At 40.5% G+C, this 16,458-nt stretch overlaps 2 protein-coding genes across 3 annotated transcripts in view; both read left to right on the top strand.

Moving 5' to 3' along the window:
- The window catches only part of LOC309526761 (serine protease inhibitor Kazal-type 5-like), a 30,603-nt gene extending 26,756 nt beyond the window's left edge, over positions 1-3,847 (top strand). For both annotated transcript variants that reach the window (XM_082212978.1, XM_082212977.1), the window contains 5 exons: positions 49-109; positions 637-758; positions 1,295-1,343; positions 1,632-1,683; positions 3,555-3,847. In XM_082212978.1, coding sequence (XP_082069104.1) covers positions 49-109; positions 637-758; positions 1,295-1,343; positions 1,632-1,637 — 238 coding nt within the window. In that variant the 3' untranslated portion in view covers positions 1,638-1,683; positions 3,555-3,847. The remainder of the gene's footprint in view (positions 1-48; positions 110-636; positions 759-1,294; positions 1,344-1,631; positions 1,684-3,554) is intronic.
- Positions 3,848-11,519: 7,672 nt separating this feature from the next.
- On the top strand, positions 11,520-16,458 carry LOC309526304 (trypsin inhibitor ClTI-1-like). Its single transcript, XM_082212219.1, has 5 exons — positions 11,520-11,629; positions 12,868-12,893; positions 14,347-14,480; positions 15,170-15,218; positions 15,533-16,458. Exons 1-5 carry the CDS (start codon positions 11,575-11,577, stop codon positions 15,536-15,538), a joined length of 270 nt encoding a protein of 89 aa, XP_082068345.1. The 5' UTR covers positions 11,520-11,574; the 3' UTR covers positions 15,539-16,458.

The following is a 16,458-nucleotide window of genomic DNA, read 5'->3' as shown; positions in this document are numbered from 1 at the left end:
GGGGAGTGATAGGGGAGCACCATATAACATTTATTCTACTATTTCTAGGAAAGCTGAAGATACGCTTGCGCTAAAGAACGAAGGTGAATGTCAAGCTGGTCATATAAAGGTGAGATGCTGAATAATTTGAGGGCAGGGCTAGCATTAAATGATCTGTTGAGTCAAATGGAACTACTAAAGCAGGGATGTCCAACAGGTCGATCGCGATCCTCTGGTCGATTGCGGGGCATCCCTGGTCGATCCTGATCGATTGCCCCCCTCCCGAAAAGCTCAACAATTTTGGTCAATACAATGGGTAGATCACTGTCAGGGTTTTTTAAGTGGGAGTAGATCGCAGTCTCTTGGAAGTTGGGCATCCCAGTACTAAAGGAATGGTATCTGACTAAGTGATTCTCAGAGTAAGCCCATTGAAATCAATGGAGTTAAGTTAGTCAAGACTAACTGGGTCTGTTCTGAGTGTGACTTTGTCAGATGCCACCTTAAGTTTCCAGATATGCCAAATATCAGTTTATCATTGTCTCTTCCAAACTTTAACAAAATGTAAGGTTAATCAGCCATGGCGACTGGGAGGGGATGACTGAGTATAGTTGTCTTCTCCAAGTGTCCATTCTAGTATTTTTGCTACTGTTTTGTTAGGCTGACTGCAGCCAATACCCCCAAACCAGAGGGAAAGTCCTTTGCAAGAGGAGAAGCCAGGAGGTGTGTGGAACAGATGGCGAGACATACGGCAGTGAGTGCATGCTCTGTGACAGAATCCTGTGAGTAAACCAAGCCTGCCTTGCCCATAATTATATTGAAAGGCATACAACTTTTTCATTAATTATACCGAAATGCATATTCCCACCAGGGGTTCTCATGTACTGAAGTGGCCAGCAGTGAAGGATCCTCTTAACTCAGCACACACATTCATAGTGGAACCATTCCATTTTTACTTTCAACAGAATTGTGGGGATTACAATAAACTCAAAGTGGGCTATTTTAATCAGAACTGTTGCATTTTCCAGGTGTGTGTGGTGCTTCTTAAGGTATCCTGATTCATAAAAGATGTTTTTGCGCAATGCTTTAAAAGGAGCTAAGAGAACCATCAGCAACAGATTTAATGGCAATGTTTGTACTGAGACAGAAAACAAACTCTTTCTCAACCTTTGCAGCAGATTATATTCTGAATTCTTTTTAGCATCACATCTAATCTGTGAAATGTTCTGTGACCTTACTATGAAGGCCTTTCCACCAGCGAAGTTATTAGGGCTGTATGTGTGTTCACACTAATCTAGTCTCTCTCCTTTTTTTTTAGGAAAACGAAATCTGAAATTGGTATAAAAAATATCGGACCATGCCCTAAGGTTTGTTCTGCTCTTACTATATATAGATTGACAATGGACACCAGAAGTTTATAATAATAACTCTTCATCATCCCATTTATTGTAGCCATAAAACTGAAGGGGGGGGGAGGTTAGCAATTGTGTAAAATGTGAACTGGTCCTCTCAGCACTGGGTCAGTTTCTGTCCTACCTCTTCCGCCCTTGTGTCAGGACTCTTGCTTTGACACACACACCCCAGTTGATGTCATTTTGATGCACACGGGCCTTCAGATGTGTAACACCACCCTCTCACTATGACTCTCTTCCCAGATATAAAGGCATTCAGGTTGCCAGAAAGCTTTAGGAAGAAAGCGTGACGAAGGTAAGAAGAAGAAGCCAAAGTCACATGGCTGTAATGAGGGAGATGAGGGCTATTACAACAACCAAACACTGCAGAAAAGCCTGTAGCAATTTTATGGTGACTCGCAGTCTAAGGAAGGAAACAGATGTACACCCAGTATATACATGTCTCTAAACTCACAGTTGCTCAAATAATGGGAATGTAGAGTAAAGGCATGCAGGCACAGGAGAGGATTGGGAATGATGAAGAGAGCTTAACCTTTTTTATAATAATTTTTATTGGTTTTTCAGATTTTATAAAGACATAACACACACAAATAAACAAAGACAAAAACATATATAATTTCAAAAATCTTATTTTCTTAACCTTGTTCCTTGACTTCCCCCCACCCCCCTTCCTACATCCCAATTTCCAAGATTATGTCGGCAAGTTATTATTTCTCCTCTTTACCATCTTAATATAACATTTTTTATCAAAAATTTAGATTCTTTCCTAAGTTGGACTCAGTTTCCCTTCCATCGATTTCCCAATTTATATTAGCTAAAAGTCATAATAACTAAACCCAAAAGTCCTAAGAGTTTTTAAAGTTCTGTTTTCTCCCTCCCTCCCTTCCCCGGTTATCGTCCCTTCCCAAATACATGTCCATAATAACAGTTCTTAGCCTGGATTTCTCACGTCCGAAGAGAGCTTAACCTTGTTGCTGTGTGGTGGTTAAGAGACTGTCCAATCAGGAGGTCCTTGCCATGAACTCATTAGATGGTCTTAGGCATGCGAAACTCTCTTGGCTTCACTCCCTTTCACCCATCAGTACTACCCAGCAAATGTGGCTCCTGTTTTAGTGTCACCAGGAAAGCAGTGGCTTTGAAACTCCATGTTGTCCTAGCTCAGCCATTATACAAAACAAGAAATTTCACATTGGCTTTTTGTTATAGCTTGATCCAAAGCACCAGGTCTGCAATCACTTGTCTCTTTACTTAGGATTAAGCCTCAGTCAGACATCATTTCAGATGCTTCCAGAACCAAATTCACAGAGTCAGAGAACCCAAGCACTCTGTTCCACATGCAAGAATTTAGGAACTTATGAGGGGGCGCCTTTTTCCACATACAGAAATGATGACTGCTTTGGAAATAACTGTGGCAGTTCCATGTGTCTCCCAGAGAATATCCCTCTCTCTGCAGACAATATTAGAAATTTCTGTGTACTGATAACTGAAAATTTGCCATTTTATTGACATTCAGATATCAAATTGATCCACCTCATCCAAGCCTTGCGTTTTTAGTGTGTGTGTTTTTAGAGCCCCTAGGTTGTCGTAGTATTTAATATGTGTTCCTATTGCCCCAGAGAATTTAGGAATGTGGCTTACTTTTATTTTTTACAAATAATTTTTAATTATTTTCTTAAAAATTCTCTGCGAACAATTGTGAACTGTCAATATACTTTGCAGGAAAAAAATTACTATCAGAAAATAATGCTGTTTAAAGTTCAAAGATCACTGGCATGTTTCAACCGGCAATGTTCAGCCTCTTGAAATTGTGAAACCTTTGCAAGACAATCTGCTCCACAATGCAAGCAACAGATAGCATAGATTTCATATCAAAGTGATTTACCCAGTGCTTTTTTTCTGGGGGTATGCAGGGGTACCCCTAAACATTTTGTGAATCTTTGTACTTTTGTCCATTTACTGTATTTATTTTCCCCGATTTGAACTATAAAATGGTGATTTTCTTGAGTCAAAATGAGAGTACCCCTAAACATTTTCTTAAAAGCACTGGATCCACCTAAGTACATACCTAGTATAGTTTGTTATCCTAGTAGTAAACTTCATAAAGTTTTATTTAGATAGATTTTGTCCTCTCAGAACCTCAAACTAAATTCATTCTGTTTTCCCCAGAGCAAGTGATGGAAGAATTGGCCTTCAGAATCAAGGAAACTGCTGCATTCCCAAGTGTTGCAAAGCCTGCCTTCATACTATATTCAAGGAGCTATCCCATGACTATAGTACATGGGCAACAACTCTGCACTGTTCTGCATGGGGACAGGGTAACAGACCTTGATGACCCAGTCATCAGACGGACTCTTCCATTTGCTTCCTTATTGAGTTTCATTCTTCCAACTTCCATGGATGCTCCAGAACATTTTCTCACCTCCACCAGTCTCACTGAGTTTCTTCAATAAAAAAAAACTTAAGAAGATCTCTGCCAATCATTCCCTTTGGCCATGTTTAAGAATATATTGAATGTTAAGAACATTTTTTTGTCCTATATTTTCTCAGTAGGAACAACGGGTAAGTTAGTTGATTGGCAGTAGATTGACTTCTTAACCTTGATTTGATTCAAATTTTATTGTGCTTAAACCCAGTGAGGGTTTTACTTAACAAATAAAGAGATGTCCAGATCCCTTAATAGCATCCTTTAGCACACTAAAATCTTGAGTGGCCATATCTAATTATCAGGCATGATACCAACTACAGATGCGGTATACTTTGTGACTTGAGTAAGTCATACCCTTCTCCATTTTTGTTTTCTTTAGCCATAGCAAAAATCCAGACTTACCCACCCCACAAGGTTGTTGTGAGGTCTAAGTGGGTACATTTATTCATATATGACTTCTGCCAAGTCATAAGTGTTAGTTGCAAAACACTTAACATTTGCAGGCATCTGTCTTTGTATGGTATGCTCATGCCATTTTCTGTGGCCTCCTCAACCAAGCTCCAGGTGGGCATAGGATGGCTCCCTAAGTTGGCAATGTGGTTGCAAACCCTAATATAAACAGTACAATTCCATTTAACACTCTATTTTATTTGTCAGAATCAGCAACAGTAAACAATGGGCAAGCTCATAGGGTTGAAAAGAAGGCGGGGAGAGAGAGAGAGGGAGAGGTGGATGCCTCATTGATGGTGCAGTCCTATACACACTTATCTAGGAGTAACTCCCACAAACGTCAATGAGACTAACTTCTGAGGAGATGTGCAGAATTGCAGTGTAAGAGTTGTGGTGTTGTGTTGCTCTTTTGAGGACATCACAACATTCCAAAACAGAATTATGCTGACACCAGCACTGGTTAGGTGTGCAACGATGCTGTATTAAGCTATTGAGTATGTGTGTGGTTGAGTGGGGAACTGAGGGTAATTTACCTAGGTCTTTTTCTGGGCATTTTGGCTAGAGCCTGCTGTATTGTAATCACCTTTTATAGCAATATTGCTATAAAATATTTCTCTAGTCCATTTACCTTTCATGTCAACCACATCATTGTAAATCACTCTGTTAACTGTCACAGCTGTGTATTTTTTCCCCAGCTGAGGTTTTGGGCTGGTAGTTGGAGCGAGTCTTTGGTATTCAAAGTTGGCTTCTGGATAGGTCTGGTAAAATGGCGTGTATCACTTTTTGTCCAGTCATTTATGCGCATGTAGCCATTGACACTATGGTGGTCTTTGCCAACCTGGTGCCCTCCAAATACTGGCTGCATCTGACAGGACTTGTGCAGTAGTCCAAAACATCTGCAAAGGCTGCTCTAGAGTCATTAGACTAACATACAGCTTATGGCTTATTCTTCATTATTATTCTCCATTCCCCTCTAGCTCTGTAATCTCAATATTATATGTAGATATTTTCTTCCAAAATATGTGTATGTAAAATAATATTTGTTTTTTTGATGTTTCTAGAGCTAGATTTTTAAAAATAATAATAATATTTACCAATGTAATATAAAAACACTGGTCTGATATATTTTAGGTAGAAAAACAAGTTCTTGCTTGGTCCTTAAAAGACCCAAGGCACAAGCCCATGACACAAACATGTGTAAAATGTGCATAAACTCATTTCTATATGTAGATGCAAATTTCAGCTGACTCTCAGAGGGAAAGCTCCTTTAAAAGCAACTCCTTCAACAACAACAACAAAAGATTAAAAAAAGCAGGTTAGCCAAAACCCAGGTCTGAGGCCCCTACTCTCTAACAATGGCAGGTTGATCACTATTAACAGCTTTAGGGCATTTTTGGATCTAGATTCCAAAAAACATAGGAGGCAGGAAATAATCCCCCCTCCCCTATTTTGCTCCCTTTCGCTTTTCTTCTTTTATCCTTTTGGCCCCTGGTCCAGCTTTGTCAACCACAGTACTAGAAACCTCTAAGGAGGTGGGGAAGGCGCGTTAGAGAGGAGGGAAGATACATCACTGATGCCATCAGATAAGCAAAATTGACTGGGAAGCAGGAGTTACTGCAGTACAGAATACTGGGCAGTTGTATCTCTTCTTGCCTCCACAGTCTAAGTCTCCATTTAAAAACTTGTATGGAACATTGCATCTAACACACTACTGGTATTTTCAAGACTGTACAGTTCAGTTTCTGAGCTGGATATGTTGGGAAATTGTGGTGAAAGCCGTGAGATTCAGGCATGCTGTTGTTTAATTTATGGCGGTGCTGCAAAGCAAATATTCCCTTAGTTCATACTGAATCGTGGTGTGTGTGTGATATGAAGTTATATTGGCAGAACATTGTGATTTAATTTTCTTTTAACTGTGATGGGGACTGTAAATAATCCCTCTTGTGACAGCCTTCTTTGTATATTTTGGCAGAGATCTTGTGCATCCTCTATATTTCTCAGCTGAATTTTATAAATGTGATGAACGTGGCTGCTGGTCTCCAGCTAAGGCACTGGCAGTTAAAGCAGTGCTCTAAGTAGTTTTCTTATCTTATTGGTGTATGTGTTCAAATACTTTTAAGTGTTCTTGTTCAGATGCTTACTGAAGTTGTGTATTGTGTCATTAACCGTTCGATTGCTTTAAGTGCATGGATGCCAAGTATCCATGAAGACATAGTATGCTGCCTTAAAATTATATATGAAGAGTCAGGATATAAATGTAGGAAATAAACCCCAAACCTAAAAATAGATAAAACTGTTGCTGAGTGGAAAGAAGATATGAAAAGTATCATAATGGAGGAACACTATTACAAATTATTTATTTTAGAAGACACTGCACAGCTCAGGTTTGTTACTGACATATACTAAGATAAATTAAGGGGGGAAGGAAGTCATGCTTTCCCTCTTGGTTAACATACTCATTAATGTAACCAGCAGATCTATATTTAGACTCTATATTTGCCTAGGTCTAGGGAATGGGGAGAAATATGGTTTTGTTTGCATTTTAATGAGAAACAACCCAATTCCCATTCTCTAACTAAAAGGCAGCTGTCCTTTGAAATTCTCACTTCTTCAAACTTTGTGACACAGCTCTCCAACCAAAAAAATGGGCATGAACCTTCATGAAAAATGTACATGAAAATAAATATCTTCATAAACAGAATGAGGTGCTTGCAAAGATACGTATATTAGTCAAAACTTTAAAATAAAGTAGGTGCAAATCTCACAAAAGTGTTGGCAAATCTTTATAAGGATTAATAAATATATAAATTAGCAAATTGCTATAGAAATGTGGAGAGTTGTATGTAAAAAGGAACTGAAATGGAGAGATTCTTCCATTCCTGTTTAGCTCGCCACTGGAGAGGCTTCAGCTCTGTGGAATCTATAATTGTTATTTATTACTGGGACTCTGAGATCCACTAACTGGAGCCAGGTGCAAAAGACATACACTTAAAGTTTGTTTTGAGCCCCAGAAATGAACTGCATTCACAGTCCTTTCTGGTTCCTCCCCACACTCTCAGCTTCCTTCACTTCAGCAGTATAGTCTGGGCTGTGGGGGAAGTCATTTTGTTGCAATTGTTAAAACAACTGGAAGTCAGAAATCATTCCTGTTGCACTTGGATATCAACTAGAACAAGCATCCCCAAACTCGGCCCTCCAGATGTTTCGGGACAACAACTCCCATCATCCCTAGCTAACAGGACCAGTGGTCAGGGAGGATGGGAATTGTAGTCCCAAAATGTCTGGAGGGCCGAGTTTGGGGATACCTGAACTAGCATATTAGCAGATCCCCAACTCTCCACATTCCTAGTCTAGATTGGCTGTTGTTGGCATCCAACTGTCTCAAGAGACAATGGAGTGTGCCTCTGGGGCTGAAGTCAAACTGCTGCGTTAGCAGCACCAACATGACCCATGCAGTCCTGTTATGGAAGTCTACATAGACGGCAAGACCCTCGGGCTCACTGATGTGGTCCAAAGGAAAGCAGATAAATATGTTTGGCACCAGCTTGGCTGCAGGAGTTGCTGGTTGAGGCGTACAAGGCACCATCCAACCATTTTAGGGACTCCACTCCAGATTTGTGTGGGGCATAGTCCTTAGCCCTTTCTTCTCCCAAAGATATCCTGCAAAGGAGCAGAGGTTTAAGATCAAAGTTTTCCTTCTCCTAGATGGACAACCTTCCCAGGTGGACAAGCACCATCTGCCCCTAATTTACCTTTACAGTACATGCAGAGACCTCCTTCTTAACGGTTGGATCCACTATTAGTCTCATCTGCTCAATCCGCTGGAGCCTGTCTTTGCATGCAGGGGAAGCTCCTACCTCACCAAGTGTTTGAGACCCATTGGCTACCCGCACCTGGTTTAGCCAGCCAGTCAAAGCTGTTTCCCAGGGTGTGGCCACTGTTGCATGTTGACAGTTTCTAGGAGCCACAGGTGAGAGCTAGTTCTCCAAATGTGTCCCCCCACAAGAGGTAGTACCCCTCCTCCAATACACCCCAAGGTTAGGTAACAGACTCATAGATCAGGGATGGAAAGGTGCTAAATTGGGATATACTGGTTTATCTCCACAGTGGTGGTCATAACGACAACAACTGTGCAATTGCTGCTTCCTAGCTTTGGCCACCAGATCATTTGTTTAAGAAAAAGAAAGAACACAGGGAGGGGGGTCTGAAAGAAGGAAAACCCATCTGTATGCCTATGGTCTCCCAAGCACCTCATCTCCCAAATTTCAGTTATCCCCAGGTCTCTGGAGCCCACTAGATACTGTTTGACTCCAGCTCCCATCAACCTCAGTTAGCATGGGCTGTGGTTTGAGATAATGGGAGTTGTAATACAGCAACATGGGATGTTATTGGCAATGAAGATTACTTCTAAGTGGAGTGTGTTAGATCAGGGATGGGGAACCCGTGGACCTCTAAATGTTGTTGGATTCCTTTCCCCATCAATCTCAGCCATCATGGCCAATGGTAGGAGCTTATGGGATTTGTAGCTGGAGGATACCAGGTTGAGGAAGACTGATATAATATGTGTTTATCTGGTTCAGCAGTCTAATTTCCTTTTTCATGATCATCAAAGTAAAAGAGCTATGTGTTCCAGTGTTTTGCTCAGGATAACTCCAAATGACCTTTGAAACCAATTCAGAAGATTTATTATAATCTAACCTACAAGCAATCCATTTTCTTTCCTAGTTGAAAGTTCAGAATTTATGACAATAAGAAGTAATGTGGCAGATGCTCATGACATACCCTTGGCAAATATCTAAACCAAATAATTGTTTTACCTTCAAACCACACCATTTGATTTCAGTTCCTCCAGGAGAACCACTTGAAGGAGATCATTGTTATATCTCTTACACCACAACCATGTTGACCTGAGAACATCAAATAAAGCACTGCTTTTTTTTTTAGCTAAGACTGAACAAATCTGGAGGAAGATGATAACTGATGTCACCAAAGCTTAGAGACTGCCCAGACCAAATGAATCCTTTAGTTCTTTAACTGACAGATGACAGATGTCTGCTTCTGTGCTTGCTTGCTATGCCATGGCCATTCATGGTTTGAATTCATGGCCATAAGGAGGAGCGAGGGAAGATGACAGATCCTTTCTGGAGGACAGGATAGCTAATTGTTTAGTTTGGAGTGGCCAGAGTTTCATCTGGATAGACAAACTTGTTTCCTTCAGAATGTGAACTCACCAATGAGCTTCTCTATGATCTGTTATATTTATTTATTTCGTAAAATGTTTTTCGTAAAATTGCTTGATTGTAGAAAAACCTCAAGGCAGTTAACAAAAAAGGGAAAACAATAAAATGATCACTATTATTATTATTTTTTTACAAATGTAGTATAAAACATTCAGAAGGTTAAAACTGGAGTAAAGTAAACTAAAAGAAATTAAAATTCCTACAAACTTTCTAAACATCTGAGTAGGCTTGTCTAACCAGCCACAGTTGGTAAAAGGCACTTCTAGCCACTGAGGCCACCTGAGCACCCCATGACAGAGCTGGATGCAGAAGCAACACCCAAACTCCAGGCCTGCTCCTTCACGGGGAGTGTTCCAATGGACATGACAACTACCATATTTTTCGCTCCATAAGACACACTTTTATTCTTCCTAAAAAGTAAGGGGAAATGTCTATGCGTCTTATGGAGCGAATGTGTGGTTCCTGGAGCCGAATTGCCCAGGAACAAAAAGCAGATCATGTTTTGTTTTGCTTTTTGAAAGAGGCAAGTGGGTGTTGAAACAAAGCTGCTGATCGTTTGCCGTTCGGGGAGAGAGATAAGGGATGCTAGAGATAAAGGAGGCTGCCTGGGAGGGGGGAGGTAAAGACAGCAAACTTGCAAAGGGGGAAAACAGGAAGACTAAAGCAATAAGGAGAGAAATTAGAAGAAAAGGAGGAGCAAAAAGCTGCTCCAGCTAAGGAAAAGATACCAAGGCAAACAAGAGGGGAGTGAGTGTTGAAAGGAAACAGCTGATTGGTGGGATCAGAAGAGAGATAAGGGATGCTAGGCTGCCTGGGAGGTGGGAGGTAAAAGCCCATGGATCCTCAGGATTTTTGCATTGGGTCACTCCAAATTCGCCATCAGATCACATGTCTGTGGCCAACATCCCCCTTAGTACGCAGCATGGTCAGTTTGCAGAGGCAGCACATACATACCAATACATGAAGGGTGGGTGGTGTGCAAGGATGGTCACTTCATCCAGCAGGCAGCCAAGTCCAGTGACAGGGGGATTCGGCAGAGGGGCATCAGAGAAGGGCTTCTTTGCAGGCCTCCAAGAGCTGCCTGCAGACCGCAATCTTCAAATTACTGAATTCTGAAAATTTTGAAAAAGCTTACAAGCAGCCTCTTTTTAATTAATATTTCAGAGGTAGAGATGAATAATATGTGTGTTTTGGTTCCCCTCAGCTTCTTCTTTTCCTCACTCTTAAAATCAGTTGTCCACATTGCCACATACATTTCAAAGAAAATGTCTACATGAAAAATCACCAGCATTTTCGTGCAAATCTGTCTAAAAATGCATACTTTCGTATGCAGTTGCAGTGGCGTAGCGTGGGGGGTGCAGGGGGGCCCGGCTGCACCAGGCACAACATCTGGGGGTTAGGGTTAGGGGGTGCAAATCCACAGGTTAGGGGGCGCAAATCCACGGGTTAGGGGGCGCAAATTACTTGCCTTGCCCCGGGTGCTGACAAACCCACGCTACGCCACTGTGCAGTTGCCCCAGCTATAATGCATTTTCATGACTATGTGATTTTAGATGTGTACTTTATCCTAACATGGATTTTTATATGCATTACATGGCTGCAGAACTGCCCTGAAAAATCCTGGGAAGGGTGACTTTCCAAAGATGCCTGTTTTCCGGCTCAAATCTTGCTTTACAAAGTGTGGTTTAGGTGTGCTTGCCTTTACATGCAAACTGAATGGAACATCTCCCTCAACCCTAGTTGGAGGTTTCACTTGATGAATTGCTATTGCCCCCAAGACCTACAGATACCGGAAGCTTGCAGTTTGATTAACAAAACCATTGGAGCAGCTCAAATGTTTTTTCTGTTTTCATGCCTTTTCATTCTTACTGACAGAGAATTTCAACCTGTGGGTTACTGCCGACCTCAACAAATATTCCCATTTGTTTGCAACAACAAAAGACTGGGAGGGTTGCATTAGATTAGAATCTGCATTCTGGATCTGCACACATGCATATAAATACCCAGTTGCCTTACTGGAACTATCTCTTTTTACTGGGACTGGATGTACAGTTGAATAACTGCCTCCACCATGAAGACAGTAGGTGTATTTGTGGTGCTCTTGCTGGCTCTTTCTTTCCTCTCAGGTAAGCACCTTTTGGTAGATCAGAAGTTGCATTTCAGGCCCACACAATGGGTGCAAAAACATATCTCGTTCATCGACTGAAAAGAGAGAGAGAAATTAATGGGATTGCACATTGTTATGCAAGCCAGAAATCACTGGATTGTGTCTACTGGCTCCCTAGAATCTTCTCAAAAGCCTATGGTTGAGCCTTGGCAATGTAAATCGTGTTAGGAGTGGGGATTATGAAATGGGATGAATACTCCATCTCCCATCAAGAGTTTATAAAATTTAGATGTGACAATTTCTTTTCACCTGTAGAGAGAAAACTAGCTGTGAGGGACAATGATTTTGAGAGAATGGGATTCTTTCCACCTACCTTTCTCTCCCATTCCTTTTTTGGGGGGTAATAATTATATTAGTTTTCAATTACAATCCATTATAACAATATAATTCAGTATTTGAACTTTCTCTGCCATTACTAATGGTCATCTCCAGGGACGCCTTTTCGTTTTTTTTTTAAAAGGATGGGAAAATGTTGCAGAAAACTCTGTGCAATGTAAACTTTAGCCCACAAATGTGACTTTTCCTTCTTTCCTGCTTCATCCTATTTAGTGCTAACATCCCCATATCCTATTATGTGCCATGTGATGCCCCTTTTGTGTTAGCTAACGGCACCAGAAGCCAATAAAGAAATTCTAATTTGGAAGCACTATTTGTCTGTTACTTTGCATCCTTTCCTTTACAACATGAAAACACACTACTGGGCCAGAGAAGAGTGTGATCTGCCTAGGACAATGGTAATACAAAAAACAAACAAAACCAAAGTTTGCCATTCCTTTTTGCCTTAGGCTGTGATCTTGAATAGAATTAAAGTCCACAGAAAACAGTGTAGCATACTGTGCTTAGGATCTTAATACAAAATACTCTGGCAGAAGTGCAGGCATATTCATTCATTCAAAAGCATTAATAACTCAATATTTTTTTAAAAAAAACTCCAAGCAATTATACAAGCTGCTACAATTCTGCAAAAGTGTAAAACAGATGTGGCAGCACACGGTGCAGAAACCATTTTTTGGGAAACTTCAGCTACCTTTACAGTGAAATCTTTTCCATATCTACTTAGAAGGAAGTTTGACTGAGCTCAGTGGGGCTTATTCTCCTTCATTTATAAGATTGCAGACTTTGTAATTAACAACTTGATCTCAGTTTCCTTCAATGACTGTGTATTTTTTTGTGTTCATGTGTGATTTTTTATCTTAGGTGTTGACAGTGACAGTGGAAGTGAGGTGCGTTCCTTTTCCTTTTTCCATTTATTGTGCTTTACATGTTTTGTGGCAGTTGTATGAATGCCTTGCTCTGCAAGCAAATGCTTTCCAGACAAGGCTTCTCAAGAAGCCCACCCCACCCTGCTCCCAGTGCTCCTCCAGTCAGTAGTATAGCATGGGGTGGGGCACAGCAGCAGCAGTTGCTCCAGACACAAAATTTGTTAGGGGCGCATTATTTCAACACTTGGTGCTGCCTCAATACAGCTATGGGCTTCTGTTGTAAACAGCTTCTTCTCCATGTGAGCCAGGAAGTGACCTCTCCAGACAATGACTCTTCTTTTCTTATTATATATCTATAATTTTCTCCAAAAACCTAAACATGCTTGGATGAATTTATTATAGCTAAAATGTGGGAAGAGGTAGGAGGATGAGGGAATATGTCACAGATATTATCACAGAACAAAGAGGTGCACACACTTTGAAAAAATAATAGTTCATGTTTCTGACACTCATGCTTAGTACAGAGGTTCATTTCACTGTGGTATCGTGGTAGAAATTGTGAGTAGACCAAAAACTACCTAATTCACACTTCTCGCAGCAGTAAGTGAACCAAAAACATAGCTAGCATTAGAAATTCACACTTCCCCCAATTTTGCAATGCAGTTCTGCAACCCGAACTGTGTACAAGAATGCATTTTTGGGGAAATTTGTGCATTAAAATGTATATAGGAGTGGAAATAACACAAAGGTGCATTATATTAAGGAAAGCTGCTTGCAAAAACTGAAGGAAAAATTGTCTATTGTGAGAAATTTGCATGAAAATGGGAAAAAAATGTGAGGATAAAACTGTAAATAGATGCAGAAATGTGGATTGCTTAATTTAAGTTTGGGGAAAAATGAGAGAGGAGCTGAAATGAGCAAATTTGTATATGCCTAGTCCTCCTAATTCACAGATTTATAAAATGAGGCAGCTCTCTTTTGTGGTGGCCTCTGTCCTGGACCACCAAGTAGAACCACCTAAAACCAGCCTGCAACAAGGGCACATCAAACTGTTCCATTGAATCATATGCATCTTGCTGTGGAAGAGCTAGGCAATATTGCTGAACATCATAGTTATGTATAAATGGAAAGGATCAGATACGACCCTTGTTTTTCCCAGAGGCTCCAGATTTAATAGGGGTCAGCAAACTTTTTCAGCAGGGGGCCAGTCCACTGTCCCTCAGACCTTATGGGGGGGCCTGGACTATATTGGGGGGGGAATGAACGAATTCCTATGCCTCACAAATAACCCAGAGATGCATTTTAAATAAAAGGACACATTCTACTCATGTAAAAACATGCTGATTCCCGGACTGTCTGTGGGCCAGATTGAGAAAGCGATTGGGCCGCATCCGGCCCCCGGGCCTCCAGAAGATGAAAGAATGAAGCTGCTAGGATAAAAAAATGATCAGCTGATGAAATATTTCTTTTGCAGGTCAATTGTGAAAGATATCTAAGGGTTCCGAGACCTGGTGGCCTAACACTAGCTTGCCCAAGCATCTTTCTCCAAATCTGTGGCACAGATGGCAGAACTTATACCAGTGAATGCAAGATTTGCCAACACAACTTGTAAGTGTAATAGATATATAGAATGCTCATCTTTGGGTAACAAAGAATATGGAGGAGGAGTAATAAAATGCAATAGAAATTGCCTCCTCCTCCTCCACTTTTATCCCCTTCTGGACTGCATGGTGGCAGTATGTGTACTGGAAGACTTAAGAGGGTTCAGTAGGGTAAAAATGATAGGCTATAGCAGGAGACAACATTGTGAAATCCTAGAGGAAACATTGGAAGCAGATTGTGGGTAAACTGAGAAACAACATGATAATGTCTTAGGATCAGAAAATAAATATGGGAAAGGTTCTATTGTGGCCTTAGTTGCCCCAGGGTAGGCAAAAGATTGATTAGGATCTACTGGTGGATCTCTGAGTGACTTGTAATACATCAATAAGGATTTGGAGTCCCAATTGTTTAGCAATAGAACAACACAAATGCTCCCCCTGCTCTTAGACTTCTGGAAGACAAGGAAAGCTTGGGAGGGGAATACTAGGAGTGGATTTCTGTGAAACTGGACCGCTTCCCCCACATACACTGTTTTACACTTGGTTTTCATAGGTGTAGGATGTATTTAAAAAAGAAAGTACAACACTACCTCACCCCACCACAGCATTCATATGTAAAGTCTTTTTTTTACCAGCAGAATGTAAAAAATGTGTTTACTTGTTGAGTTCCACATTCTTTCTCTCTTGTTTTTTCAGAGAAGCTGACGACAATGTTGGCAGGATGCATTATGGAGCTTGCAAGAGGGTAAGAAAAAATGTTTAAAAGATTATGGGTAAAAAATAAAAATAAAAATAAAAAATTTCCAAATAGCTGCTTTATCATGATGATAGAATTACCATTTTGTGAATTCAAAGAGAAGACTTCTTTTATTTGTACAGAGCAAAGTTTCAGCAAGTGTAATTAATGCACCCCATACTTTCTTCCTTGCATCTTTTGTTATATAAAAAACCCAGTGCAATCCATCTAGATAGCTCTGGTAGAAAAACCTCTCAGCTTTCTCTTCTACCAGTGAAATGAAGAAAGTGACTAATGATGAGCTTTTCTTTCTTTCTTTGTAGAAATAATGAGGAGACTCTTACCTTCCGGCATTTCAGAGAATGTTAAGCGCTGACTGATTATCCAGGAATCATATAATCATATAACAATGAATGGGACCTCCTAGTCTAATCTCTCTGCTACATCTCAGGACCATTCACCCACTAGATCCTCATAGATCAACTATGCAAGCAGCAATAATGAAAGAAGACTAGAATCCAAGGATTCACGTGTCATCTTACATCTGTATATGGGGGCTTTTCAGACTCTCAACCAACAACAGTCTCCCCAGCTCCCCAAAAAGGTGATTGAAGGTCATTATAATCTCACTAGGGTATAAAAATCTACTTCCAGAAAAGACCATCAGGAATGTCATGTACACACAGAAAAATGCTTTGCGTACACATGCTGACCTCTTTGGATCCTAGTCAAAGATACTTGTTCAAAATATTGGTTTCCAAATGCTAACTTGTGTACTTTCTGATCATCCAACATTACAATTTGAGTCGTATTTAATGGTGTCTTTCCAATGACAGAAGGCTCTTTAACCCAGTAGAGGCTTCCATCAGCAAAACAGGAAATGAATGCCAATTTTTTTCAACCTCCCACCTCACCCTGCAACTCCCATGACACACACACTCATACACAAGTATCTGCTCCAGGAGGTTAGGAGAGGTAGAAAAAAAGCTGCAAGGTGGAGTCTGAATCTTAAAATATCTCCTCCCCTCCCATTCCACAATGTTGGATCAAAGAGTCTTCCATCAGCAGAGGAACAACATTGGATACGCACCTTTAAATTTTGTTTTGTGTTAACAATGATCTCATATTCATATTTTGTTCCAAAATTTTGCTACTGATCTGCTGTCATTTACAGATAACCCACAATATTACCTTAATGATTTTTGACAGTTCTTTACTTTCCCCTATGTTTGCTTGTTCCATAATAAAA

Source organism: Podarcis vaucheri (assembly GCF_965113315.1).
Source record: "Podarcis vaucheri genome assembly, chromosome: 2".
Classification (NCBI taxonomy): domain Eukaryota; kingdom Metazoa; phylum Chordata; class Lepidosauria; order Squamata; family Lacertidae; genus Podarcis; species Podarcis vaucheri.
The sequence above is the reverse complement of the archived record's forward strand: the minus strand, read 5'-3'. Positions and strand labels throughout refer to the sequence as shown.